This window comes from Numida meleagris, chromosome 7 (assembly GCF_002078875.1).
Source record: "Numida meleagris isolate 19003 breed g44 Domestic line chromosome 7, NumMel1.0, whole genome shotgun sequence".
NCBI classification, from domain to species: domain Eukaryota; kingdom Metazoa; phylum Chordata; class Aves; order Galliformes; family Numididae; genus Numida; species Numida meleagris.
Window position 1 is genome coordinate 25,269,907 of NC_034415.1, and position 26,137 is coordinate 25,296,043.

A 26,137-nucleotide genomic window follows, 5' to 3' on the forward strand; every position below is an offset into this window, starting at 1 on the left:
CAGGGCCCAGGCTGCTCAGGGCTCTGACCTTGAACCATGTGAGAGGGCAAGCACATCCCAAGCTTAGATCCAGTTGTTACAGATCCCAGTCTCACACACACAAAAAAACAAGAGTTCTCCCACACCCAAGTGGTACAGCTAACAGTGTATTTACTCACTAAACATGCACGTATTATTATGATCCATCAACAGTGCCAGAGCCTCACTGCAGCAGTGAAGGAGTCAAAAACGTGGTCTAGAAGATCAGCCCATCCTTGACACGATCTCACTGTCAATGTCACTCCTGGAGCAAAGGTAAAGCTAAAACAGCAGATACAATGCAACCACTCGTTGCCTGCAGGACCTCATACAGGTACCCACATGGCTTCCCAGCATGAAGCAGAGCCATCTTTTCTAGCAGCTCTCAAAGTACGTGCCCCTTGTGCAAGGAGTATTATGTCAAACAGGTAAAAATAAGACAGGAGTGGTGATGCATCATCATCTGCCACAGCTATGGAAACCCTGTGAAATCCCAACATAGGACGAACAAGGAATGAATGGCAAAACAGAAAGGTGTGCCGAAAGGGTACATGGAAAGCAGACAATCATCTTTCCTGACAGATAGCAGCTACAATCCTGATGCTTTATCATAGACTTTTAGGACATTCTCCTTCTCCCTCCAGACAGCATCGCAAGGATTAAGGTTCAGCACAGGCAATGCAAGTCCTCCTTGAGCACCACATGCAATTCCACCCTCACGTATAGGTAGTCTTTTTTTTGGTACATGGCTGGAAAGGCTCTTTTCAGAGAGCAGCATCTTCATCCCCATATTAATGTATCAGAGTGCAACTGAGGCACAGAGAGGGTGAAGTGACCTGCCTGGCATCACCCAGCGAGATAATGACACTGAAACAAACCCCACAAACTCCAGAGGGTCGGGCAGTGCTCTGCTGTTCCCTTGGCCTCGTTATCTTCTCCCCAAGAATTAAATCTCTCCAGGGTACATCTAACAGGGCACAATATCACCGCATACTAACATGGACTTCAAAGCAAGACATTAGTCTTCATATTACAGTACAGCTGAACGCTTGTCTCTTGAGGATATTAAGAAGCATCCGTCTCTCAAAACTGCACGTAAAGACTTCCACTAAAATTACCGTGCTGCTCCTCAAGGTATAGGTGATTGTAGCAGCCACTCTGGAAGGTCACCTGATCTTTAAAACACCCAAGACTGAGAATCATACTGGAAAATACATTTGATCAGTTGATGAAACAATAGGCATAAGGACCTCAGTCTGGTGAGATGACTGATTTTGGGCAATGTCTTTTAATGGAATGTCCTAGTCTTGGCCTGAGGTTCCTTAGCTCAGGAATACCTTGCTAAAAGACAAAACAGGAATCTTCTTCAATTCCTGCAGCTTTCAAATATCTGTCCATATCTTCAGCAAATGTAGAAGAGCCACAGATTAATACAAATGGCTTTCTTCGACAGGAATTTATTATTGTCTTTATCAAGTCCTCATTTAAGCGACCAGTGTATGTGTTTTCCTGATAGCTCCAAGGAAGATTTTCCAGTGAAGTTTCCTGAAAAGGCAAAAAAAGACCGTAAAAAGACAATCTATTGCTTATAGCTGAATCTCCCTCTTTTCCTCAGAGTACTGCACAGGACGTTTTTCACCCTTGGGACTCCAACCTAGATAGAAATGATCCATCCCAAGACCTGTGTTCCTCTTGCGAAAATACTTCCCTGCCACTGGATCTGGCCGCTGAGGCAAACAAAACTGAGCGTAACTACTGTCAAGTAACACCGCAGAACCTTCTCCTTTGGGAACCACTACCCACCACGCCTTTTTGATTCCCAAGTCTTAAGTCCCAATTCTATTACTCCCCCAAGCCTCCTTCAGTTCCATCTCCCTTGACAAAGCAACTGAAGAAAACCCTGCTCCAGACACAGCTCTGATCCCATGAGCAACGTTACATCCCATGACGTTAGAACTAGCAGGACCCCCTGCTGCTATTAATTAGAAGCAGAAGGTGTTCAGATCTGATAGTGACAGGCAGCAGAGCAAAATACTGGGACACATACAATCCTAAAAGGGAAGATGCGCCACTCAGAGTTGGAGTACAACAAACCTGTTAAGAGAGGAGAGGGAGAGATGTGCATGTAGGGCAGGCAGTACTGACAGGGCTCAGCAAGGGTCAGAGGGGTTTCTTGCCCTTCACTGGGTTGAATTTCAAGACTTTCCTGGGCTCTTGAGAAAGCGCTGTCCTGAGAAGAGCACCTAAGCCATGCCACCAGAGACCATTACTGATCACACACCTATGGAGCAGCTGAGGGGATGCCTAAGCACGAGTACTTTCCCTCTATATCCAACCTCAACTTGCCAAGACCATATGTGGAACGTAACGCATGAGGCAGAGCCGTCACAAGATACAAAAAATGATTCATCTGAGAAGCTAAAAATGCAATGGGATTCATTCCCTTAGCATAAATAATTCTTTCTGTATCTTCCCTGCAATGAATCCTCATTTCTCAGGGAAATAATTTTCATCTACCAGATCTGTGCAGAACACAGGCAACTTTGGGACCAAATGAAAACAAGAAAGACTGCTCAAAACATAAGACCACTGAGAGGTATGCCCTCATCCTATGGATTTGGCACAGAAAATCATTTTACAGAGGGGGACGCAAATTTAGAAAGTTTGAAAATGGGTCAACTGGGAAAAAAAAAATCACTGGGAAGTTGGTGCTAACATACTAGAATGAGAGAGATGTAGCCATGAGCAACAAATGGAAGATAAGGACAGACTAAGGCACTGGTATTAGGAAAGGAGAAATAGTTTATTTGCCGTGAGGCTCTCAGAGTAAGCCTTTCTCGGCATAAATGTTTAGGTGCAGCAACAACTGTCTGAAGCGGAGGGGGAAATAATCAAGAGTGAATATGAATCAGAGGGTCCTTCTGAAGAACTGCCAGTGGGGTTGAAGAGGGACAAGCAGTGAGGGCTGCTCCCCTGAAATTCTTCAGGCCGCCAGCAGCACGAGAATATTTAGTAGATCTAAGAACAGCAGCAACTGGATCAACAATAGCCTTGATAGCTGGGAAAGAATTAGGACCAGACTGACAGAAAAGGTTCATCCAGCACAACAGAATGCTCATAGAATTGTACTTCATATTCCTTTATTTACCTGGCTTAGGACGTAAAATATTCTGATGTTCCAGTATCGTGCCAGATCCTGGAGAAGAGGTTTCAAATAAATTTTTTCAAATGTACAGAAGCAGCCAACAAGGGTTACAAAGGTTTCATCCTCTTCATTATCCATTATGGACTGGAGAATGGGAAGCATCGGTGCAAGACCAGTGCCAGAAGCCAGCATGAGGAGTTCTCCATGCTAACAACAAAACAGAGAATTCTGAATTAACCATCATGACTGGAAACAAATGTGCTCATTGTCAGTCTCTCCTTGCTGCTACACTGGTAAAGTGTCCCCAAAGAGAGAAAACATATCAGGCCATGAGCTGGTAAATAAAGGTCTTCAAATGTATTTTTCTGTAAACCCCATCAAGGATTACAGATAGCACTTTCAGGATTTATGTGTCAAACTTAATGAAATTGGATTACATCCAAATAGAAACATTTACCCTAACTTTAGTTTCAGTTCAACCATACACTTTGCTGACCCATTGTTGGTTGCTTTCTTGCTGGAAAAGACCGCTATTTTGGATGCTGCAAAATACAGTCCTGAAGGTGCACTGGAAGGAACAGTTTCCTCTCCACCTTGATCCATACATCTTCCTGGTGCACAATCACGCTACCAGCAGCAGCACCTAGTGCTTCCCACATGCAGCATGGAGATGTTCACTCATTCACCTGCACCAAAGGATGCCTATAATGGGGACAGTTCTTCTACAGCAAGAAGTTTTACAGATTGCTCAGGTGCTCTGCAACCTACATGCATAAGGATCACCCAGCCAGTCCCTGAGTGAGTCACTTCTAGGCAGAGCTGCAGTGTTTTGTCCCAAATGACCTGGAAGCTTTTAAGAACAGGAAGATATTCCAGGAAGCAGAACAGCACTGCTCTACGTGGAGCTTGGCCAATGTGATTTTACAGCCCTATCTTTGTTGGATATTTAAAATTAATTTAAAAAAAAAAAAAGGAAGGCTTTGAGATCTTAATGACCTATGTTTCAATTCTGTTTCTCATTTGAAAGGTCAGAATTAAGTAATGAAATTAGTGCGCTTGAGAAGCCTTCCCCTGAAACTGGATCCGCCTTTCTTTGCGGAGAGCCTGGTATCAGTAGATGGGAATCAACATTTGCAGTGTCTGGGTGATGTGACACCTCGCTGGAGCTGCTGTAGTTCAGGGAACACCCAGGAGAGGAAAAGATCAACACCTCTTTTTCCCTCGTGCTCAGTCACAAAATAGCAACATTGCTCAAACAAGGCAAAAACAACCCACACTCACTGCTGGTGCAGAATAAATTTCCTTTGTTAAACACATACAAGTGATGAGCAGAGAGCCTTGCTAATTTTCCAGTCTCCCACCCACCTCCCTCTCCTCTTCCCTCTTACATATGCTGCAGTTCAATAAGGTGTACTTTCCCCACCTGACTGCTAATGCCATAGCACTGTACAATAACCAGGAAGTCCCTAAAATAATCATGAAAACAGTAATCAAATTGATGTCTTCCCTTTGGATTATTAAACAAAGCTAGCTGCCACAAGCTCAAACATCCTACATCTCTTAGGAAACTAACCTTATTAGGCCGATATGGGAACCCTCCAAACGGCCCACGCCAAAAGACCGTGTCTCCTTCTTTCCAAGTCTTTATGTATTGTGACATTAGCCCAGCTTCATAGCACTAATAAAAAACATCGCACAAAAGAAAAGAATAATTATACTCTGCTGGAAAGTTTCCCAGCTTAAAGTCAATTATAAAGTTACCTACATTTAAACAAGAAGGGGGCAAAAAAACATTTCACGCATTTAAAAAGAAAGAAAGGTCGTTCTATTTGAAAAATAATTCAAAGTTATACCCAAAACAAAGACATTTAAATTAAATCATACTGGATTAATTCCAGCTTGACTATAATGTAAACACAACCCACTCTCATGCAGTCTGAATTTCTGAAACTGGAAAAAGCTTATCAAAGTCCTTGCTTACAAAGCACGCGGAGAAGAGTGCCTTGAATGCAAAGCACAGTCCGAGCCTTCAAGCGCTCTCCACATCTCAGGGTGTGGGATCTGTAAATGCCCTCTGGGTACTGATAGTTACACGAACACTGCATAGCTCTTCCTGCTTTTCAGTCTCTCAAATGTTGTATTGATGCAATTAGTGACCCAACGAGAGGTTTCTCATTTACGAAACTGTTTTCAGAACAGATCATCTGGATGCCTTCATGTTTTCAAAAAAAAATATGTTAATTTGGGCTTCACAGAAGGAAAATATTAGCCAAAAAAATGCTCTACTTTCTACTGGGCACAAAAAAAAAAACATTATCTAGGCTTTTCCTCATAGGAATGCTAAGCTCACTTGTGACTGATGAGAAAGGGTCAGTGCTTGCTGGAAAATGAGAATCATAGAATGGTTTGGGTTGGAGGGGACCCTAAAGCCCACCCAGTCCCAAGCCCTGCTGTGAGCTGGTAGCCACCCCAGATCAGGCTGCCCAGAGCCCCACTCAAACTGGCCTTGAAGGGCTCATCCAAGCAGTCGTGTTGCTGTATGTAATGTGCCATAGGTATACACATGTCCTACTTGTATGATGACTTGATGTTGGCAAGAAAGAATATATGCAAAGAACTGTCAATGTCTATGGGATCTGCTCAGAGAACAACAGCTGGCCCAGCCCGCAGGAGCAGATAAGCCTAACAGCTATAGCAGACAACTGGTCTTGCACAGAAGTGATGCCACTGATAAGATGGAGGAAGAGCAACACAGCCAGAGGTCACAAGATGGAATGTGATACAAGTCTTCAAAGCCTTCAGCCCACATAACTGAGAAAAGGCTATTTTGGGGTATTTTCTGCACTGGACAAAAGCCCAGCTCCACACCCCAGTGCTTGACTGGCCACCAAGCAGCACTGTGGGCAAACAGAACTGATGAACCACAGAGAAGACAAGGACAAGAGTGAGCAAGCGTGCGTCTGTACTTGCAGGCAATGTTAGCTAACAGAGAGCACAGACACTCCTCCCCCTCTACCAACCTCACTTAAATAAGATATCCTAGGTATTAAGAACTATTAGCACCAGTAGTTACACTGAAGGTAAATATATCATATACATATACCCAGACTCTGAGTTGCTGTCAGAAACATTTCATGCTCGGAAGGCTCTGGGCAGGTACTGCATCTCAGGCAAAGAGTGTTGCATCCAAGGAACAGTACTTGACCCCTATTTTCTTTACCTGTATACGGAAATCCAAGACAAGGGGAGAAAAGTCAACCCCTCTTCATGGCCCATTCCCAACGGACCATGGTAATGGTAACTAAAGTAATCCTTCTTTCACCAAAATTATTTCTGAAAATCGAAGTGAGAAGTGATTGAGTGGGTTTAAAATGAATTTTTCTAAATAGAAAGAAAAAATAATTATCTCCTGGGGGGAAAACTTCTACACCCGGTTTTACGTGGAGAGAAACCCTAACATTATAAAATCACTCAAAAAGAGGGTTATGCTCTGTAAATGGCAACTCCTTCACTCTTAACTGTAGTATCACAAATGCAATGCTGTAATAACAGGAGACAGAAGGGTTTGAGCAGTGCTTGGATTGCATAGTAATAATAATAATATAGTACTTTTCAAAATTGCTTGAATAGTGTGAAATATACCACAACCTACAGAGTGAGTTATAAAAATGGCTGCTTTACACTGGGTGTTGCCAACCTCTTTTGTCACTGCCGGAGAGTAACTATAGCTCCCTTTAGGATGAAAGCTTCTATATAAAGGAAAGGTATCATTACAATCATTACTATTATTATTGAAATGCAAAACCTGTGAGTAGTAAGCAAGTATACATGAAATTTCACAGTCATCCAGTGAATATATCCTATTAATACAACTCAAATGCAACATTTCTCTCCCCTACCACACACCAATTGCCACAAGAATGGTGAAATGACCCTCCCACAGGTATCTTATACAAGCTACACGCATTTCTAAAGAACAGAGCTTGCGTTTGAACATACAATGCATAACAGACCTCCAGAATATGAAATCCTGAAAAACTGGCAGAGGACAAATGGTCATTTCTGCCAGCCACCCGGGACACCCAGCACTCCATGTTTCACACCTACATGGAAGCCTGCGTCTGCCCCGAGGAACCACTAGTGACATACAAACACAGTATCAGAAAAATCTTCACTTCGGTATTCTCCACACAAACTAATTATGCATTTACAGGAGCACTGCAGACTATATTCAGTAAAATTTCCGGCCAAGCTCCCCTGTAACATCCTTTTGAACTCCACCAGCTCATCCAGAATGAGGCTGTCACTGCACACACCCTGATTTTTCACAGAAATGAAAGCTTTTTATGAGCAGCGTCCTTAATGCAAAATAACGAGTAGGGGAAAGTAAAGGCTGGGCAAAGGCTTCCCAAAATTAAATGGTTCTGCTGGACTGGCTATTGGGCGTGATTTCAAAGACAGATTGAAAAGGCAAAATGAAATCAGGGACATGGAATGGGCACCTCTTTACACAGTGGCAACTGCAAGGCTCCTGAGAGGCCTTGATGTTCAGCAGGGCTCGTGCTGCAAAGCACTTGTTTGTGCGTCACCTTCCTCTGCTTTAAGCCTCATGGAGGAAAAAAAAAAAGCAGCAATTTTTTATCAGCAAAGCACAACTGCCTCAAAACAACACAGAAACAGTCCACGAGGGATTTGACTGAGTCTCCCTTGAAGTGCTGACAGTGCGCTTGGCTCCTAAAAGAAAACACAGTTCCCAGCACCTTAGACTCTAATCTATATTGTATAGACTGACTTACTTTTATTAGAACTTCAAAGTAACCTTCTGCATTCCCTGGGCTAATCGGAGTATAGGCTCGCTGGACCTCCAAACCATTCACCACTCCTCTGAGAAAAGAAATATAGGAAACCACTGTAACTTGTGTCATTGACAGATATTACCAACACTTCTGCTTTTCTCCTGGGAGACCAGGCAATGCTGAGGAGGCAGCAGATCCCCTTCTCAATGGCTCAGCCTGTGCACAGATGCAAAACATTTCCCTGTGAGAGGTAAAAATCCACGGGGAACATAACTTATAATGCATCTATTGTTTTCCTGGTGGTGGCCCCAGCTGTATCCCACATTCAGCTCTTGCACACATCTGTGGAAGGAGGTTTGGGAAAGAATGGCAGAGGGGAGAGAAAATGCTCTCTTGTGTGCTACTCCTTTTGTTCTGGGATATACCTTTCTTTTTGTGTTTGGACAGCATCTGGTAATTAAATCATGAAAGTCAGGGCACAGCCTTAAGTCAAGCTCTTGTCAACATTGGCTGTATTTCCCTGCAAGTCTTCTCTTACCATAGAATATATCCACACTGCTCTTCACTACTGACTGAAGTGGCCAAGCCTTTCCCTCTGCTGCACCACAGGAGAGGGCTGAACAGAAAGCAGCCAGCCAGCTGTATGCATCAGCTGTTAACGCACGAGGAACGTCAACAGATACAGATCAATGGCATCATAACATGGCTTTTGCTATCTGGCAATGATCACCACAGATGGCGAGGAGAGACTAACTTTTCCCAGGTGGCCCCTTTCTGGTGAGCAATAAACTACACAGGAGGCTTGTTTTCCTAGAAATCAGTCAGAAAATGCCCGGACATGAGAAGTAACACCACGGGTGCTGAGTTACTCCGAGATACAGAGCCTAAAATACCGAACTCTGAGGTTAGCACAGCTCATTGTCTTCCTTGCAACGCACTGGAATAAGCCATCTATTGTAACATTTGACTCCTTCTTTCTGCAATTGATTATTATTATTTTTTAAATCACACCTAGCTCTTTCTGACCCACCGGCACAAGGATAATGCTGAAGAAAAATAGAGCTTTGGAATGGCTTTTACCATAAAATTAGCAGAGCTAACGAGCTCACGAGGTCTTTCATCCGTATTATTGCAGAGCTATAGAAATTACAATGTGCCTGGTGCGAAGGCTTTGTCTATTGACAAAAAGCTATAGATTAGGTTACATCACGCGGGCTGTTTAACTAGCACAGCGAACAATACCTTAACACGATATGTTGTCCTAAACCCAATCGCAGTCTGCCATTTCCCGGTAATTCAAATCTGTACTGGTAGGTGTCCTCTGTTAGCTGCTCCACCGAGCTTACGTTGAATGCAGTAAACGCATCTGGATTTAGCTCTGAATTACTGCTCTGCAAGAACAACAATAAATAATTACTCGCTTAGAGGACGCCTTTTATCATTTCGTTTTTCTTTGGAAGCAAACCGGGAGTGCCAATTTAGGGCTGGAGACGCTCGGGACTCCGTAAGAACAGTGCAAGGCGATGGCTGGCAGCTCTCTGCCGATTCATTAGGCCGTTCTGCAGCCCGTGCTTCGAGAGCTTGGCTTTTCCAGCCGCGTTTTTAAGTTACGTGCTTTACACCTTAGAGCACAGCCCCCACGTGGCCGAGCGCAGCCTCCGGGAGCCACGGAAGCGAGCTGACCTCCTGCTCCTCCTGCACGAGGAGCCTTTTGTCTTGCGCTGCTTTGGCCCCCTCCCACCGCGCCAGCTCCTTCTCGTACACATCGTAGACGCAGGGCTTGCAGCCGCCGCCGCAGCACTGCGATGGAGAGGGTTCCCGGGGCTTCAGGGCCTGCCACTCCTCCTCGCGCCCGCTCATTGCCTGCAGAACACGACCCCGTGTCACAACCACCCAGCCCGGACGAAACCTCCGCGCCCCAAGCAGCCCCCCCCCCCCCCCCCCCCCCCCCCCCCCCCCCACCCCCCCCCGTCCCAGCACGGCATCGCACGCCGCCCGCTGCTCCAACGCGGAATTTACCGACCCTCCCTCCCCGCGGAGCTCTCCCATTGGCCACCGCCGCCGTCGCTCACGCCGCGATCCCGCCCCCTCCGTCCTCCCGCCGGCTCGCGGCAAGATGGCGGCCGTGGGCGCCGTGGCGCTGAGGCCTGCGGCGCTGAGGCGGGTGGGGGTCCACGGCCGCGGCATCATCATCCGCCCCGGGCCGCCCCGTCCCCGCGGGCCGCTGCCCCGCACACCCTGGACCACCCGCGGGCCGCCGCCGGACCAACTGGCCCGGGTGGTGGAGCGGCGGCCGGTGCGCGAGCAGGTGGAGCTGGACACGATCACGTACGCGGGCCGGCAGCACTTCGTGCCCGGCCTGGCCCCGCCGCGCTTCCCGCCCTGGGACCGCGGCTGGAGGGACCCCTGGCACACCCCCGGGCCGCGCTACGAGGACATGCCGCTGCGCAAGGAGCGCGGCTGCTTCATCTGCCACCAGCGGGTCCGCATGCTGGAAGGTACCCGCGCCGCAGCACCCCCAGGGCCGGGACCGCGCTTCTCCCCGCGCTCTGCGGAGCCCGGAGCAGCCTCTGCCGGGGTGGCCTCAGTGCGAGGGCAGCGCGCCTGGAGCGCGGACACAAAAATGGACCCGGGGATGGAACAGCTCCGCTGTGACGGGCTGAGAGCTGGGGCTGTGCTGCCCGGAGATGAGAGGGCTCCGGGGAGACCCGAGTGCGGCCTGTCAGTGCCTCGGGAGGGGCTGTGCGAAGGAAGGGGACAGACCCTCGAGCGGGATCTGCTGTGATGGGACAAGGGGAAATGGTTTCAAACGAAAACAAGGGAGATGCGCCATCCCTGGAGACATCCGAGGTCAGGCTGGATGGGTTCTGAGCACCTGATGGAACTGTAGGTGTCCCTGTTCAGTGCAGAGGAGCTGGACTAGGTGGCCTGTAAAGGGTCTTTCCAACTCAAGCAATTCCATGATTCCACGAACGCCTCCATCAGCCCACTGCACTGCACACCCGTTGCCAGTCTGCCTGGTGGCCTCATACATAGACTTACAGAATCATAAGGTTGGAAAAGCCCTTAAGAAAACCAAGTCCAACCCCAGCCCATCCCCGCTGTGCCCGCTGACTGTGTCCCTCAGTGCAACAGCTACCCTTTTCTTGAACACCTCCAGGGATGGTGACTGCACCGCTTTCCTGGGCAGCCTGTGCCAGTACCTCACCACTCCTGATAAGAATTTTTTCCTAATATCCAACCTGAGTAAAATTCACACCCATGTGTGTTTTTACTTTTGTTTTGAGGGGTTCGGCAGGCGCAGTGGCTCACCAAGACGAAGCTGGTGGAAGGATTGCCTGCGGCGGTGCTCAGCATTGCCGAGAACCCGGCACACCAGCTCCAGGATCAGGAGGAGGCCGTGCACCGTGCGATTGCACATGCACGGCTCTGGGAGACCAGAGAAGTTGCTCCCAGGAGAGAAAAATACTGGTAAGTGCTCACTCAAGCTTTGGCGTAAGCTGTTCATCAAACACTCTGAGGACCAGAGGCTGTAACACTGCAAGGAGAACTCGTACATGGAGCTGCTAGAGGGAGAGCCATGGTGCAAAACTGTCAGAGCCTTTGTCACCTTGTAAACAAAGCAAAGCAACACAGTTCTGAAGGTTGGCCGTAGGAGCAGTGTTACAAGCACTCTATACTGAAGCTTCTTTTAGGCCAAGGACTGTGTTCTGCTTAAGATCAAGTTTTAGCTGATGCAGGATGTCAATTTTTAAAATAAGTAACGCTAAGCATTACCTCTGCCAACTTGGAACAGGACTGGTTTGCTGGGTATTAATCTGAAGTCTGAGTTAACCATTTGGAAGTGTCACTCTTTTATATATTTTACAGACAGTAGTGTTTTATAGCATTCATATCCCAGAAACATCTGCCTGCCGTTACCACAACATATTTACTTCATGTAACCATTCTTTTCTCCCTAACTCTAAAGCCCTGTACTGTTTGAAGACTTGATACATCTGTGCCGGTCAATGTCAATGAAGTATCCTTCCCTGGCTAGAAGAATGCTGGCTAGGAACTACCGGATTGCAGCTACATGGGAAAGAGGTTGGTTGCTGCTGTGCTTGAAAGCAGTTGGCTCTTTTCCTTATCGTGAGAGGGGTAATGAAGGCACTCGAAAGCTAAAGACTTAGAAAGAGCAGAACAAGGTGTAGAACCAATTCTTTCCATTTGAAATGGCGCTGTGAGGATAGGCAGCCTTGGCTGTTGGCAGGGTCCTTGCCCTGAGGAGGTTATTGAGGTGTCAGGCAATACTGCCAAGGTGGGAGAGGAGAACCAAGTGTCTTAGAACTGGTTGCTTATTTTTGGCATGCACATCTGTACGGTTGTCTTTCTAAATATGCCTAGTTAACAAGCTAACACCAGTAATTAACATTACTGCCTTAGAAAAAGAACCTATGGCTGCACTGTTATTTCAGATCAGTTTGGAGGTGAGGGGGAGAATGAGCCTTGCACAACAAAGAGCTGCAAGAGTGCTGTTGCCCAGAAGCAAACGTATGCCTTTGCCTGGTGTTATTTTAGTGATGTTTGAATACAGCCTGATTTCCCTCCTCAGAAACCACTCTCCTTCAGATCCGTGGCCTGAATGGAATACTTATGAACTCTGTGACTCCAGTACCACCAGTAGCCTCCAAGGAAGAGATACTGGCCACAAAAGACCATGTTCTGGAGACCTTCTATCCCATCTCTCCTACTATTGACCTTCAGGAAGTGAATGTGTACCAAGAGCTCAATGACACAGGTAAGTCTAGGAGGTGGGAATTTCCTAGCAGTCCTTGCCTTTCTGCCGCACAGCTCTGGGGAGGGGGAGGATGGGAATGGGGCAATGGGTGTGCAGTGCAGGCACTCCACACCAGTGGCAATACTGTGGAGAAAAAAACAGGCAAATTACTTTAACAGATCCTGAAGATACGGGAGAAAACATTGGCTCTGTAGTCTCTTACTGAGCAATTTCTGATGTGGTTATCTGCCGTTTAGGTTTCAAAGATGGTTATCCATACTCTCATCCTCACACTCTGTATTTCCTGGAATCAGCCAACAATCGTCCTAACAGGTTCAGACCAGAACAGCTCCGTGCTAAAATGCTGATGTTTGCTTTTGGCAACGCACTGGCAAAGGCGAAGGTGCTCTATGGGGTATGTATTGGAGACTGCTGCTGTCTTGCTGGGCCTTTGTTCTTTCCGTAGCACCACAGCCAGCGGGAAGGGTTGTGGAATTCCCTTGCTGTAGCATGTTAGAGTAGTTTCCAAAACTGCACTGAGGATACTGTATCGTAGCTTCCCACTCCAGAGGTCTAAGTCTAACCTTCAGGTATGGCTACTGATACCTGCTGATCCGGAACACCACCTCAGCAATGAGCGTGTTCATGATGTGACATGCACCGGGGTGGTAATAGGTAGGAGCCAGGGAGAAGCTTTAACTGTAAAACTCTAACCCTTCCCACATTTCAGTATGCAAATTGATACTTCATTGCTGGCTGAAGGAGGAATTTTAATTAAAATACCAAATCTACATTCAAAACTTGTTTGACTAGAGTAATTTTCTGGGCAAGGTAACAATACATTTATTAAAATCTTGGCTTTAAACCAAGTAGAATATGCAGAATCAGCAACTACTCATACAATTTCTGTGGTAGCTGGCTTTTTAAACGTTCTCCTTCCCTTCTTTCCTAGAACGATCCCCAGGTTTTGGAGCAGCCAATAGTGGTGCAAAGTGTTGGCACAGATGGCCAGCTCTTCCAGTTCATGGTGTTCCAGTTAAATACAACAGACCTCGTGTCGAGTGATGGCATAAAGAATCTAGTCTGGATCGACTCTGATCAGAATCTGTATGAAAGTGCCCAGTGTGTCCCAGAAGTCAAGAAGAGAGTTGTTACAGTAAGTGAACGGGAGCGAGGCACGTCTGGGCTGGGGACGTCCTTGATGTACAACACTTTGACCTCTGCCAGAGGTTTGGGAGCTGGCACGGAGCCGTGGTGCGGGTTTTAAACCAGCTGATGGGACTGATGCAGGCACTGGCCCCGTTCTTATGGGAGAGCCTTAAGCAGGTGCTACTGCCAGGGAGTATTTGTACTGCTGATGTACCGCATAGCATACAAGCCATGTGCCAAGCTTCATATGAACTCCTACATAAAGATATCCCCATCTGTAATCTACCATCTCATAGTATGCTTGTTTTAAATCAACTTGTGCTCTGACGAAGGAAGAGCTTACACGCAACTGGCAGCTTCTCTGCAGAGTAAATAGAGCACAGTGCTGTCAGCCCCGCTTACACTGGGAGGGCGTCTCGGGTGGGTGGACAAAGCGTTCATGCCGCCTGAGATTTATAGCAGTGGGAGTTACCTACACACAAACCTGCCTGGGGAGGGGAGGGAGAGCGAGGTTTGGAAGGTACCACCTTTGAAGCCTTATTCAAGCGTATTTTAAAGCCGTTGTTTGTCTACACGAATCACTTCACTGCAAACTGAGCATCCGTGTCTTTTCTCTGCAGAAGCCCACTGGAATATATGGCATACAGCCAGAAACATTCAAGAAGTTTCTGGCACTGTATCTGCATGGAACTGTGTGAAATTCAGCTCAAACGAAAATCCTTCACCAACTGTACCTGCTGCTTCTCTTTGCCAGAACCATCGCACACTGAAGGAAAGGTGGACTGATTCACTTTCAGAAATAAATTATATTGCTGCAGAAAGTAAAATTTTTTAAAAACCAAACTGTGCCTGAAGAAACTTTAATTTGAGGAGCTCACCTCTGTGAGGTTACAGAGTGATCAAGTGCATCCTCCTGGATGTTTCCACGGTTACCCAGCAAGAGCATAAACCAGTCGTGGTTCCTTTGCGCGGCTGCTGCGCTCCGTGTGCTCTTGCACAGACGAACCTGTTTTCAGAGTACCTGTGAGTGCAGTGTCCGTGGAGGTACCTGAGGAGCTTACGGAGGAGTCATGCCTTTCTCCTTCTGCCTGGGTTTTACTTTGCTTTGCCCCTGGGTGCTCTGGGGTGTCGCGCTGCCCTGCGCTTAGTTCCCACAGTAATCGGGGAGGTTGGTTTGTTGAACCCGCAGAAGTGCGGTTCTATTACCTCTCCCAGTACTGATGAAGAGAAGTATCCATTTTGGGAAAGCGCTGTGGAGCGTAGTGTGAAACTTTGGTGCTTGGTAACTGGCACTGGCTGCTAAAAACACAAAGAATTTCTTCCTGCCACGCAGAGCTAGCTGAGCAGGGAGCGTGTTCTTTTAAAACGGGGGGATTAAGTATGTTTTTCTGTGAGATGGAGGTTAAATTAGCTCCAACCAAACGTAAAATGTTTTCCAGTTCTGCACTGATACCCTTCAGCACATGGGAAGGAGTAGAACAGCCCGCGCTATTTTAAGGAGTGGAAGAGCACGTACATTTCCAAGAAATTCATATCACGTCAGTCTCTTGTGTCAGAGGCTGGTCTGTGCTTTGTGATCTCGTCTGACCATCTGGATGAACACCTCCGTTGTGTGCTCCAGTCTCAGGCTATCAAACAGCTCCGCTCTGCAGATTGCAGAAAACAGATTCTCGCTAGTCAAACTTGAGATCAGCAGTGGCACTCAATGAATTGCGATGCATCTTCTGTGAGTTAAATTAATAAATCCCTCAATAGTTAGGAGAAAACGCTTGAAAGAGAAATAATCTAGTAAGTGTTGCATTGATCTAAATTATGTTAATTCCGCCTGTTCAAAGGGCTGCTCAATTGGGCTCATCTGTTTAAATCTGTAATTTGCACCCGGCTATTTAGGAGCGTCTTTTAATAGTTGTGCTTTGCGGAGGCTGTTCCAGGTGGTGGTTCTGTCTCTCCAGGCTCGCTGGCTCTGTGCTATGTGGCGGGGGCCCTGCAGAGCAGCTGGAGGTGACACCGCTCACCCTTCCTGCTGGGGGTCATCGCCCGTCGCGGGGAGGCAGCAGCCGGCCCTGCACTCAGCCGCGCTCGCATTCCTGAGCAGAACAGCTTCGCTAAGGAAGCTGCTAAAAGATCGGTTGTGGTAAAGAGGGGGCATGAAGAGGGAGATAAAACACCTTGCACGCTCCTGGTAGGCAAGGCAGCCTGTGGAGATAGTCTACATGGGAAAGGGCTGAAGTCCCGTCAGCTGCTTTTACCCCTCCACAAAGAAATTGCTGCTAGTAAAGGCAGCAGGAGAGAAGAAACAGCGAGGCTGGAGTCCTGCCTGCACCGGGAGTTAGAGACAAAGCATGGGAAGGGATGGAGGAGGGCAGAACAAAGGCAATTTTGAAAAAGGGTGGCAGCAATGAAGCATGGGACACTCAGCGGGGAAATGAGGGTGCTTTGGGTACCAACTTCGGTCACTCGGAAGCCACATGAGCTGAGGGGGCTGCTGCCAGCCCCGGTTTGTGCTCATGTTGCTGGGGGCATGGTGGCCCCATGTCCTGGGTGAGCTCTGAGGTCCCACAGGGAGGTCGGGGTGGGCAGAGCAGGGCTCCTGGGGCGGCTGAGCCCCACTGCAGGCGGCCTGTGGGTCCTGCCAGGCGCACTGCGTGCAATCCAGTGAACCCAAGAGTTCCTCCGGTGTCACCCGCTGGAATCAACCTGGAGCTGGGAATGGGGCACAGAGGCACATCTGGGCGGGCATCAATAAGTCATAAAGGCTCGTCAGCAGCTAAACGGCATTACCTCAGCACGGCCCGAGAACCAGACATTAACATTTCATGAACGGCAGTCAGGAAGCAGAACGTGGGAGAACATGCTGGCTGTGCCGCCAGGGAGAGCTGCAAGAAGAGCTCTTGCTCCCTCCATTAGGAGCAGCCGCCAACACCGCGACCCTGCCGAGCTGTTCCTGGGATCCTCCAGTCCCTGGGAGCTGTACAGGCTGCTCCCACTCACTGCAGCGGGCACACGGGGTGCAGAGCAAGCGCATCGCGTGCCGAGTCCCTTGCTGCAGCACAAGATGAGGACTGTTTCTCCAGCACCACCTTCCCCTGGCTCGTGCCCGGTACGGGCCCAACATCCAGGCGCTGTTAGCGGTGCCAGCGAGTACACGCCGTACCCTGCCGAAGCCCCTGCTCACTCACCTCCTCCTTTAATTTAATGAGCATTGACGTGGGAGACAATTATCCCTGGGGCCGGGCTCGGGAGGCTGCTGAGGAAGGAGCTTGGCAGCTCTCAGTGCCGTGCTGAAAATGATCCAAGAGCCGGTGAGCACCAGAGGTTCCCTACACCTTGAGGGACAGAGTGCAGAAATCTGCCTTTTTAGCCCCAGAAAGCCCTTCTGTGCGCCCCCAGGGCCCCGCCTGGCTCAGCCATCAGGGACCATCGGGTGCCCATCATGCACCCTTAGTGCCTGCACCACGGGGCCCTACCTGCTGAGCCCAGGCTGCGGGCCCCCAGCTCAGAAGGATGGGAGAGGCCCAGAGGAGAGTCACGAAGACGCTCAGAGGGCTGGAGCACCTCTCCGACAACAAAAGGCTGCAGGAGCCGGGCCTGCTCAGCCTGGAGAAGAGAAGGCTGCGGGGAGGCCTCGTTGCGGCCTTCCATTGCAGCACCTGCCCTGGTGGCTGCAGCCAACCCACAGCAGGGGTCGGAGCGAGGCGGGCTTTGAGGTCCCTCCCAGCGCAACCATTCTACGGCTTTCCCAGGCTAACAGCTGAATGTACTCCGAAACGCTTCCCAAATCCAGGAGAGCACCATGAAAGAAGCCTGCCCCAGGCACCGGGGTGGCACTGCCAGCACGTCACCCTCACCACTGCCCCAAAGATGGTCCCTGGCAGCCCACCCCACAGCGCCTCAGCACTGCACCGGGTCCGAGCCCGTGCGCATGGAGCACACAACCACACGCAGCCCGCGCTGGGAACAAACAGCTGTGCACTGGATTCAAATGTTTATGTTGATATTTATTACAGCATGGGGAGGGTGGGGGGAAGGGGGAGAACCGTTTCATTCAAAAAAAACCATCCCATACCAATGAAGACAATAATTTAGCTATTCATTTTAAAATACATTAAAACCGGTCCTTTCATTTCCTCGCGTCAGAACAAAAAAATAAAAATTAAAAAAATTAAAAGAAAAATCGCCGAACAAAGATGGAAAAGCAGAAGGAAAAAAAAAAAAAAAAAGTCGACCCCTTCTGGAGCCCACGGGTGAATCTGGGACGCAACGAATCTTCATTCGGTCATTCAGAGCGTTACCTTTAAAGCAGTAACCTGACTGTAAGGATGAGTGCCCCCGCCCGCCCCTCCCTACCCCTACAGGGAAAGCACAATTAATGCCTAGGAAAAAGAAGGCAAACATTTAAAAAAATTTCGTATTACACACTAAAAAAAGTTCCGTCATCATCTCATGTCTTGCAGTCAGAAGAATAAAAACAAGCCAAATGCTCCCAAAAACATTTCAATGAAGGGGTGCGGAAAAAAGACATCCCTTTAATAAAACATTATCAACAAATATCGTACACAAACTACAATGTAGAATAATTACTTTTTTTTTTTTTCTTTTTTTTTTTTTTTTCCCCTCTCGGTATTTTAGAACCAGACTACAAGGTAAGAAAAAACACTGAAACAAGATACAATGCTTTCAATAATCCGCACAAGGGTCAATCCAGGGAGATAATATCTTACAGAGTATGATATACACGGAGCAGGAATGGAGATTGAGAAAAACGAAGAGCGGTGCAGGGGGTGTCGGGCAGCTCCCAGCCCCCTCCCAGCGCGGGGCCCCTTCCTGCTATGTCCTTATGACAGCATACAGAGTAGCAAGGATACATCGCAACAACAGCAACCGCTTAAAAGAGATCTCCGTCCAGTTCCAACTCACAGAGAAGTGAAGCCCCGACCAGAGCACATCTTTAAAGGAATAACCAAGCAAAAAGACACAGCAAGAAAAAAAAAAAAAAAAAAAAAAAAAAAAAAAAAAAAAAAAAAAAAAAGCCCCAAAAGAACCGAGGTTGGCTGAGATCACAGCTTCAAAGTCCCAGGGCGGAGCAGCCCTTTCGTTCTCCTTTCTTTCGGTGGATTTAAAAAGTCAAAGTCAAACTGGTGTTTGTGGTGAACCAGCTGGAGGAAGGGAAGGACAGAGTTCTTCGTGTACTCTGGGGGGGGACAGACTAACACAGCGCATGCCACAGCCACGGGGAGGGAGATCACAGCGCACCGAGGATGTGATCCTACAGGGGCCACCTGCGCTAACGCCGTTATCACGAGGTGGTGGAGTCTCTTCATCTTGTTACTGGAGGAGGAAGCGTTGTGCTGCAAATGAACACACACAAAAAAACCCCAGAACAAAACAAAAAAGGAGGAAAACCAAAACAAAACCAAAGCAAAAAAAAAAACAAAAACAAACAAAAAAAAACAACCAAAAACCAACCAGGCCTTCCGAACGAAAACCACCATTGTAAACTGTCCAGTTTATTTAAAAAATGACTACAACAGAGACAACATGAGATTTCATATCTAGACTAGCTTCCTGGTGTCGCACGGCACAAACATACAACGGGGTTCTGTTTCTGTCTTTATTTAAAAGAACAAAGCAAAGAGATCGGAGTTGGGTGCTAGAGGCTTCCATTTGTTTCCAAAAAGAAGTGTCATGTACATATATAAACCCTTCTGCACAAAGAAGGATCTTGTCATCATGTCTTGAAATATTTTAAGTTTTGTCCTTCATGTTTTATGGAATAAAAAGTTCAGCCTTTTTATTGCATGAAACTAAACCTGGGGTGCTGGCCCCGCCACGCGTCTCCCTGCCCATACACCTAGCTTCTTCTTGCATAATTCTTTGAGATCCTCCGAACGGCAGCTGACTCTCTTGATCCTGGAGAGGAGGAGGGGGAGGGAAATCACACACTCATCGTCATGCTGGGGGAATACTGCAAGAGAGACAAAGCCGTGGTGAGCGCCAGCCCCGAGCACCGCGCTGCTCCACGCGGGGAGGAGGCAGAAGAGTGGGGTTGGGGCTCATGGAAGCTGTCAAGCAACGTAACGGGAGCGAATAAACCAGACGCAGAGAGTATACTGGAGACTCCTTTATCAGGATATAATCTGCCCTGCAAGTCGCCTTTCCAGAGAGAAAATAACCACAGCAGTATGGGGTAAGAAGCAATCGAAAGAAAAAAAAAAAAAATCAGGATGTACGCATGTATGTAATGCTAATATAGTAAAAGCAGGTGAGACGCCCGCACCCCTGCCCAGCACGGCGAGCAGGCTGCGGGTCTCACCCTCGCCTCCTACTACTTTGGAGGAACCGACAGCAGGGGGGAGCGGAGGAGGTGGGAGTGGAGCTGCGTGTCCCAGCTGGCCGCCGTCCCGCGGGAGCCTCTCCCACAGACTCCTCTCCTCCATTCCCCGCGTCTCGCTGCCCTGGGAGAAGCCAAGCTCGCTCCCACCCGTGCCCGCCCTGCGCTTTTCTTCCTCCTCCACCTTCTGTCCTGGAGCTGCTTGCAAATAGCAAAACTGAGGGCAGAAAGGACGGAGGGTGCCCATCCCCGCTCCCAGACTCACATTGTCATTTTGGAAGGAATGGAGAAAGTTGCCTCCCAGCTCCCCGTCGTCTCTTGGAGTGCCCGGGGGATTGCTAATGCCACTTATGTTGTTTGGAGAATTCTGTGGGAGAGCACAGGGTAAGCGGTCAGCGGGTCCCCACGCACCCCGGCCTGCCCAGCTTACAGCCCCGAGGAAAGGGAGGTCCCGCAGCCACCCAGCAGCTCACTTACTTTTGGAAGTCCATCTATGTCTCCTGACCCTGCGGGGCGAGGACAAACGAGAAAAGCCTTATTGAAGGTGCAGCCACAGCCCCGCTCCCCTCCACAAACCCCACTCGGCAGGAGAACCACGGGGGCTCCCCGAGGCGCGGGGCGGGCGCTCACCTAACGATCCATTCATGTGATGGGGCTCCATGCCGCCCATGCCACCCATGGGGCCGTCGGAGCCAGGGCCCATCGGGAACTGTGGAAGGGAAGACAACAATAGCGCGTCAGCCAGAAGGCAACACCCCGGGGCCCCATCTCCCAGCCCAACTGGAGCTGGATAAGACGGACGTGTCCACCTCTGAAGGCTGCAGGACACGCCGCGGGGGCTGCAGTCATCCACGTCTACCTACAACATTTGTCCAAACCCATAGAATGCGACAACACCACGGGCTCGTGGTCATCCACGTCCACGTACAACATCTGGGCAGACCCAGGTGTGCAAACCACGCCAGCACCAAGGGCTCTCTCCACAGATGAAAGGAACTAAGGCCCAAATCCCTCCAAACCCAGCGGCTTGCCACCGCCTTGACCAGAGCAGCAGGACCGCCGCCCTCTCGATAAGCATAAAAAATTAACAAAGTCGCCGAAGAGTTAATCGCTTTTTGATGGTTTGTTTTATTTCTATTTGGTAACAAATGGCTGAAATCAATTAAACTGCTTTACTCGCAACTGATGAAGTTAATTATGATTTGTTATGGTATCTGATATGTAAATTATTAGAAAGCAGACTTACATTCGATCGACTGCCTGCGGGCGGTACTGGATTAATCATTGTGTAGATGTTGTCACTTGAATTTGTTGAATCTGTGGAACAGTGAAGCCCAGTAAGTCTGGTGATTAATTCATTTCTTAATTAAAACAAACTCATGCCACTTGAACTCATTCTTTTGTATTTTATCACCTAAAATTCCCTCTAAGTACCACCATTTTCTGGCTAATTTGTATTTAATGAAGATCCACAAAGTTTTTAATCACAGAAATTCAACTGTGAAAAAATAATTCAACTTCTAACCGGGAAGCACGGGGCTCGTTTGTCGGGGGATGTGCAGAGAGATAACGCACAGCCGTGTACCCATACCACGAAACCTCAAATCCGTGAATGCATATGGGATTATCCCAAAACATGGGGGCAGGAGGGAGGTGCCTGGCTGTGAGGTCGGTGAGTTTTGTTAGGACCCAGCCAGAAATGTAGGTCAGGGCTCCTCATCAAAATGCAGGAGGAGAAGGAGCAGCCGCAGCCGCGCCGCAGCTCCTCCCCTGCAGCTGTGGCACCGTGCTCCCCCAAAAGCCCAACGGGGGGAGCAGGGCCGGCCCCGGGGAGGGGTGTGGGCTCCTACCTGCGGGGCTGGGCATGATGGGTGTCCCCGGAGGGCCGCCGCCGCCGGGAGGACCCTGCGGAGAGACAGAGCTGGGTGAGCCGTGCTGCTGCCCCAGAGCGCAGCTCCGAAGCCATCTGGTTTGACCCCAGCAGCGGTAAGTGTGGGGAATGCTGCAGAATATCCCCTCTGCCCCTCGTTTCCCAACGCCCTCCCAGCCCCAAAGCCAACCCCACATGCCCTATTTCCACCTGTGCCCGCACGGAGCTGAGAGGACTCACCACATATGTACCAGGCGATGAAGAAGAGTATGGGATCTATACGGAGAGAAGAACAGAGTTTAGCCACCAGGGCCAGGGGAAAGCATCCCCAAGCCCCATGGACACCCCGGGCTGCGCGCCCCATGTTTGGGATGCTCCCAAGCAGCCGTTGTGTCTTAAATACAAGGACAGAGCATACTCACTGAGTTAGCACTGCTGGGGTTGGGCCATGGTCTGCCAGCTCCCGGCCCCCTGCGGACAAAATGAAACAGAAAAATAAAGTTCTGCCATTATCCATCATTCCGCATGCCTCAGGGCAGCCAGGCAGCAGCCCAGGTCCTGAAAGCGCATGGGTACATGTGCCCAGCGTGGGCTGAGGGGGCTTACATGTTAATTCCGGGCATGCCAGGGCCTAAGGAGTTGGGCGGAGGTCTCATGCCGCTGCCATAGTTCTGCAACGATAACCAAGGATCAGTCTACCATAACGAGAGGGGAAACCGGAGAGGGAAAGAGAAGGGAAAAAAGACACAAACAAACAAAAAAACAAGAGGGTTAGTTTGCAAAAAAGAACGCCGAAGATAATTAGGTGACGACAGAAAAGAACAACTTAAAAAATAAAACCACAGGAACACAACCCCCCCTGCTCCCAGCACTGCAGAGCAGTGGGGTTTGTTTTCCTGCAGCCACATGGCTCAGCCAAAATCCCCCAGGAGCCGCTCAGCACCTGTGGCCACCCCGGCACCCCAGAGCCACAGGGACACCCCAAGCCCCAGCCCTCGGGGTCCCCTCCCAGCCTTCATCTCGTAACAGCAGCCCCAGCACAAAGCCCAGCCCAGAGCGCTGCAGGAGGAGGGATCCCCGCACGCCGCGCTCCATTGGATTTGCGCTGTGCTCGCTGCCCTCTGGGCGACGCACAGCCCGATTTAGGTCGCGCTGCAAGAGCCACGCCGCTGCCTTCCCCCACTCAGCAAGCCCGCTCCCAAATGCGGCTTTGTAGTTTTTTCTTTTTTTTTTTTTTCTTTTTTTTTTCTTTCTTAAGCAAGGCAGGGGAGGAAATGGCACGCTGCGGTCCCCGTGCCCTGCAGCCTGCAGGAGGAGGAGAGGAAAAGGAGGAAGAGGAGGAGGAGGAAGGCGTCGGGGTGGGCAGAAGCTGCGGTGTGTGCTGGCTGCTGGGGAGCAGTGTCCCCCAGGAGCAGGGTGCCCGCAGCCCTGAAGCTCCACTGACACCCACAGATCTCAGTGCATCTCCCATCAGGTCAACCATGCCGCGTTGCATCGGTTCTGGCAGCAATTCTGCCATTTAGAGAGAAACCACTCAGGCAGGAATGGGGCACAGCTCCCCAAGCACTCACAGCTGAATGTTAAGCTCATACTTCAGCACTGCCGACCTTTCCCTGGACTTATGCATTGCTCCATTGCGGGCATCTACGAAGTTTGTTTGGAGGAGGCAGACAGGGGTTTCCCCAAACAAATTACAGCAAGGCCTTAATTGATCCAAATTCCAGCCATTTGCACTGAATTGCAGCATCAAACCCCTCTTTAAAAAAAAAAAAAACGCTCAGCATGTTTAATTGGAGTTGAAAGGGAGGCAAAGGGAGCCATCTGAAAGATGCTGGAGGAGGGTGGGGAGGAATGCAGCTGTGCTGAGAGACCTGCGTGCCGGGCAAGCGCCGATGGAGCCAGCGAGCTGCACAGCCTTTAACAGAGGCACTGGGTACTGTGATGCAGAGCTATACGTGTGGCTCCTAAAGGGAAACAGCAGTGGAGTTGGGCTGTAAGAAGAGATTCACAGTTGGTCTGTAATTAGCAGTTGTCAGGACACCGGGATGTCATGGCTGGGCACTCTATAGGCATCTGGAATAACTTTCAAGTCACGTTTGGGAAGGTCCTGGTGCAACGCTTTAACAAGAACAAGGGGAAGCACTGAGCAAGTGGGGATCTATGGGCTCTGATCTTGGCTCAGTATTTTTGATGAATGCCCCCAGCACGTCGCTGTGGGGAGGCAGCGCCAGGTCAGGGAGGCAGCAGTTGGGCTTCGCAAAGGGAAGGGCACGCTTCTGAAAAGCTCTCCCTCCTGTACGTACACAGGGAGCGGCAGAGTCAAAAATAAAGCTCTGAGAATTTCACAGCTCCTCCCGGCTCCCAGACCTGCCGCCAGCCCACGCAGCGCTGCCAGGCTTCGCGGCAAGCTCGGCAAGTGGGAAGCAAGCAGCTCAGTGCTTTCCTTGGCGCTGGTCGTGCTGGCAAATGCCATTTCGAAAAACTTTTTTGCAGTCCCTCACAAAAGGAGCACTGCAGGTGCAGCAGCAGGTCCTGCATCCTCAGCCACGGCGCTGCTGACAGAGCACGGGCAATGGTGCGTGAGGGTGTCCTCCCCCCTGCCCCAGGATGGATGTAGAGCCATGGATTTGGGCACTCCTCCCTTCCTCGTGGTAGGCAATGACACAACTCCCTTGACGCTGTACTCGCTTTAGCTCGACAGTCTCGAGGGGAAAAACAAAACAAAACTCGAACACACACGTTTGTCTCCTGACAGACTCTGAGCCTCGCGCTAAAAACCCAACGTAGGCGACAATGCAGAGAGGATAAACCTACAACCAAAATATGGTAATGTGTTTTTGAAGTCTCTTAGAAGGAACAAACAGAAGTGAGTCAACAGAGCAGCATGCAAATCCACTTCAGAAAATGAATCAACAGAAAGGCAGAATATATTAACCCAGATCTGCTTAATTTTAGAGTTTGCTCCTCCTTGGGCTGGATGTCCCCACCCTACCTCCCCTTTCTGGAGTAGCTGAGCAGGATTTGGTATTACTGCAGCGTAAGAGAGAACTTTGATTTAGTTTGAGCATCTTTCTGAGCTGCGGTTGGGTGAAGTGAGAGCAGAGGGAGCTGCACTGCGTTTGCACAGTTGAGAGCAAATGTGAAAAACCGCGGGGACAACCTGCACCAGCACGGGACCCTGAGAGTTTGAGGTTTGGGTGTGCTGAACTGCCTGGGAAAGGACTAGAGCTTCTGAAACACACTTGAAAAAGGCAAAAAATAGGTGACCCAACTTCTCTGAAGCACAGAGAGCAGTGAGGATGAGGACCCTGGCATGCAGGTGGCCAAGCTGCAGGTGAAATCTGTCCCGCTAAGCACACCTTCCTCCTGAGCCAAGCCCCTCTGTGCAACCTCTCCTTTTGCCCCTCCAAAAAAAACCAAACTGATTAAGAAATGATTGAAATAAGAGGGAGCTCGAGTGCTCTGCAGATCAGGGCACAAGGAGGAGAAACTAGCAAAGGGAACAGTTATTCCCTCACTAAAGGTATCTTTCCATTTGATTTTTTTTATTTATTTTTAATGTAAGCATCCTTCCCCTTTCCTGCTGTTAGGGTCATAACTGTTTCCCAGGCCTGCTGCATAATGCACTCAAACACCGCTACGGCTCGGTGCTAAGTGGCATCCCCTTCGGCTGAAGGGCAAGGGGGGGGCTGCAATACCTTTAATGAGGACACGCAGCCCTGAAGACCTCACTGCCGCTAAAAGGAGGGATTTCCAGATGCAAGACTAATGCAAAACGCATTAACACTAATGGGGGACAGGAGGGGAAATCTCCCAGCCTTTCCTGCCCCTGGGGGTTGCGGAGATAGAGGTTGGTGCTGGCAGAGCCGTGCGATGCTCTTTGGTGCTGCTGGGTTACCTGCGGACCGGGACCCATGGGGCCCATCCCTCGCGGAGGATTCATCCTTTGCATGGGTCCGCCCATGTTCGGGTGCCCTGCCGGGAGGAAAGCAGGCACATTAGGTGGGATGGAACTCCAAAGGAACAGCTAATGAGGTGGGGGAAACGTCCAAACCACCGCTCTCGGTTT

The 26,137-nt window shown here is 49.5% G+C and overlaps 3 protein-coding genes across 10 annotated transcripts in view; 1 reads left to right on the forward strand and 2 right to left on the reverse strand.

Annotated features, from left to right (window-relative positions):
- LOC110402923 (NADH-cytochrome b5 reductase-like) lies at positions 131 to 10,004 on the reverse strand. Of its 3 annotated transcripts, none has more exons than XM_021405551.1 (7): positions 9,930 to 10,004; positions 9,722 to 9,889; positions 9,202 to 9,345; positions 7,960 to 8,047; positions 4,737 to 4,841; positions 3,167 to 3,370; positions 131 to 1,563 (listed from the first exon to the last, which is right to left on the reverse strand). In XM_021405551.1, exons 2-7 carry the CDS (start codon positions 9,817 to 9,819, stop codon positions 1,360 to 1,362), a joined length of 843 nt encoding a protein of 280 aa, XP_021261226.1. In that variant the 5' UTR covers positions 9,820 to 9,889; positions 9,930 to 10,004; the 3' UTR covers positions 131 to 1,359. The 3 variants fall into 3 exon arrangements, with proteins under 3 accessions (XP_021261226.1, XP_021261225.1, XP_021261227.1); XM_021405550.1 differs by having other exon boundaries at positions 9,202 to 9,350; positions 9,643 to 9,889; positions 9,930 to 10,001; XM_021405552.1 differs by lacking the exon at positions 9,930 to 10,004 and having other exon boundaries at positions 9,643 to 9,776.
- Positions 10,051 to 14,710, forward strand: MRPL37 (mitochondrial ribosomal protein L37). The gene is made up of 7 exons (XM_021405542.1): positions 10,051 to 10,457; positions 11,247 to 11,430; positions 11,930 to 12,045; positions 12,554 to 12,739; positions 12,976 to 13,133; positions 13,671 to 13,874; positions 14,488 to 14,710. Exons 1-7 carry the CDS (start codon positions 10,076 to 10,078, stop codon positions 14,563 to 14,565), a joined length of 1,308 nt encoding a protein of 435 aa, XP_021261217.1. The 5' UTR covers positions 10,051 to 10,075; the 3' UTR covers positions 14,566 to 14,710.
- SSBP3 (single stranded DNA binding protein 3) overlaps positions 18,463 to 26,137 on the reverse strand; it is a 50,778-nt gene continuing 43,103 nt past the window's right edge. For 4 of the 6 annotated variants that reach the window (XM_021405547.1, XM_021405546.1, XM_021405544.1 and 1 more), the window contains 10 exons: positions 25,967 to 26,043; positions 22,675 to 22,739; positions 22,491 to 22,539; positions 22,309 to 22,344; positions 22,049 to 22,103; positions 21,445 to 21,515; positions 20,829 to 20,907; positions 20,676 to 20,704; positions 20,464 to 20,565; positions 18,463 to 19,832 (listed from right to left, as the gene is read on the reverse strand). In XM_021405547.1, the coding sequence (XP_021261222.1) occupies positions 19,803 to 19,832; positions 20,464 to 20,565; positions 20,676 to 20,704; positions 20,829 to 20,907; positions 21,445 to 21,515; positions 22,049 to 22,103; positions 22,309 to 22,344; positions 22,491 to 22,539; positions 22,675 to 22,739; positions 25,967 to 26,043 (593 nt within the window). In that variant the 3' untranslated portion in view covers positions 18,463 to 19,802. Of the gene's footprint in view, positions 19,833 to 20,463; positions 20,566 to 20,675; positions 20,705 to 20,828; positions 20,908 to 21,444; positions 21,516 to 22,048; positions 22,104 to 22,308; positions 22,345 to 22,490; positions 22,540 to 22,674; positions 22,764 to 25,966; positions 26,044 to 26,137 lie in introns of all 6 variants that reach the window. The other 2 variants (XM_021405549.1, XM_021405548.1) reach the window with 1 other exon arrangement.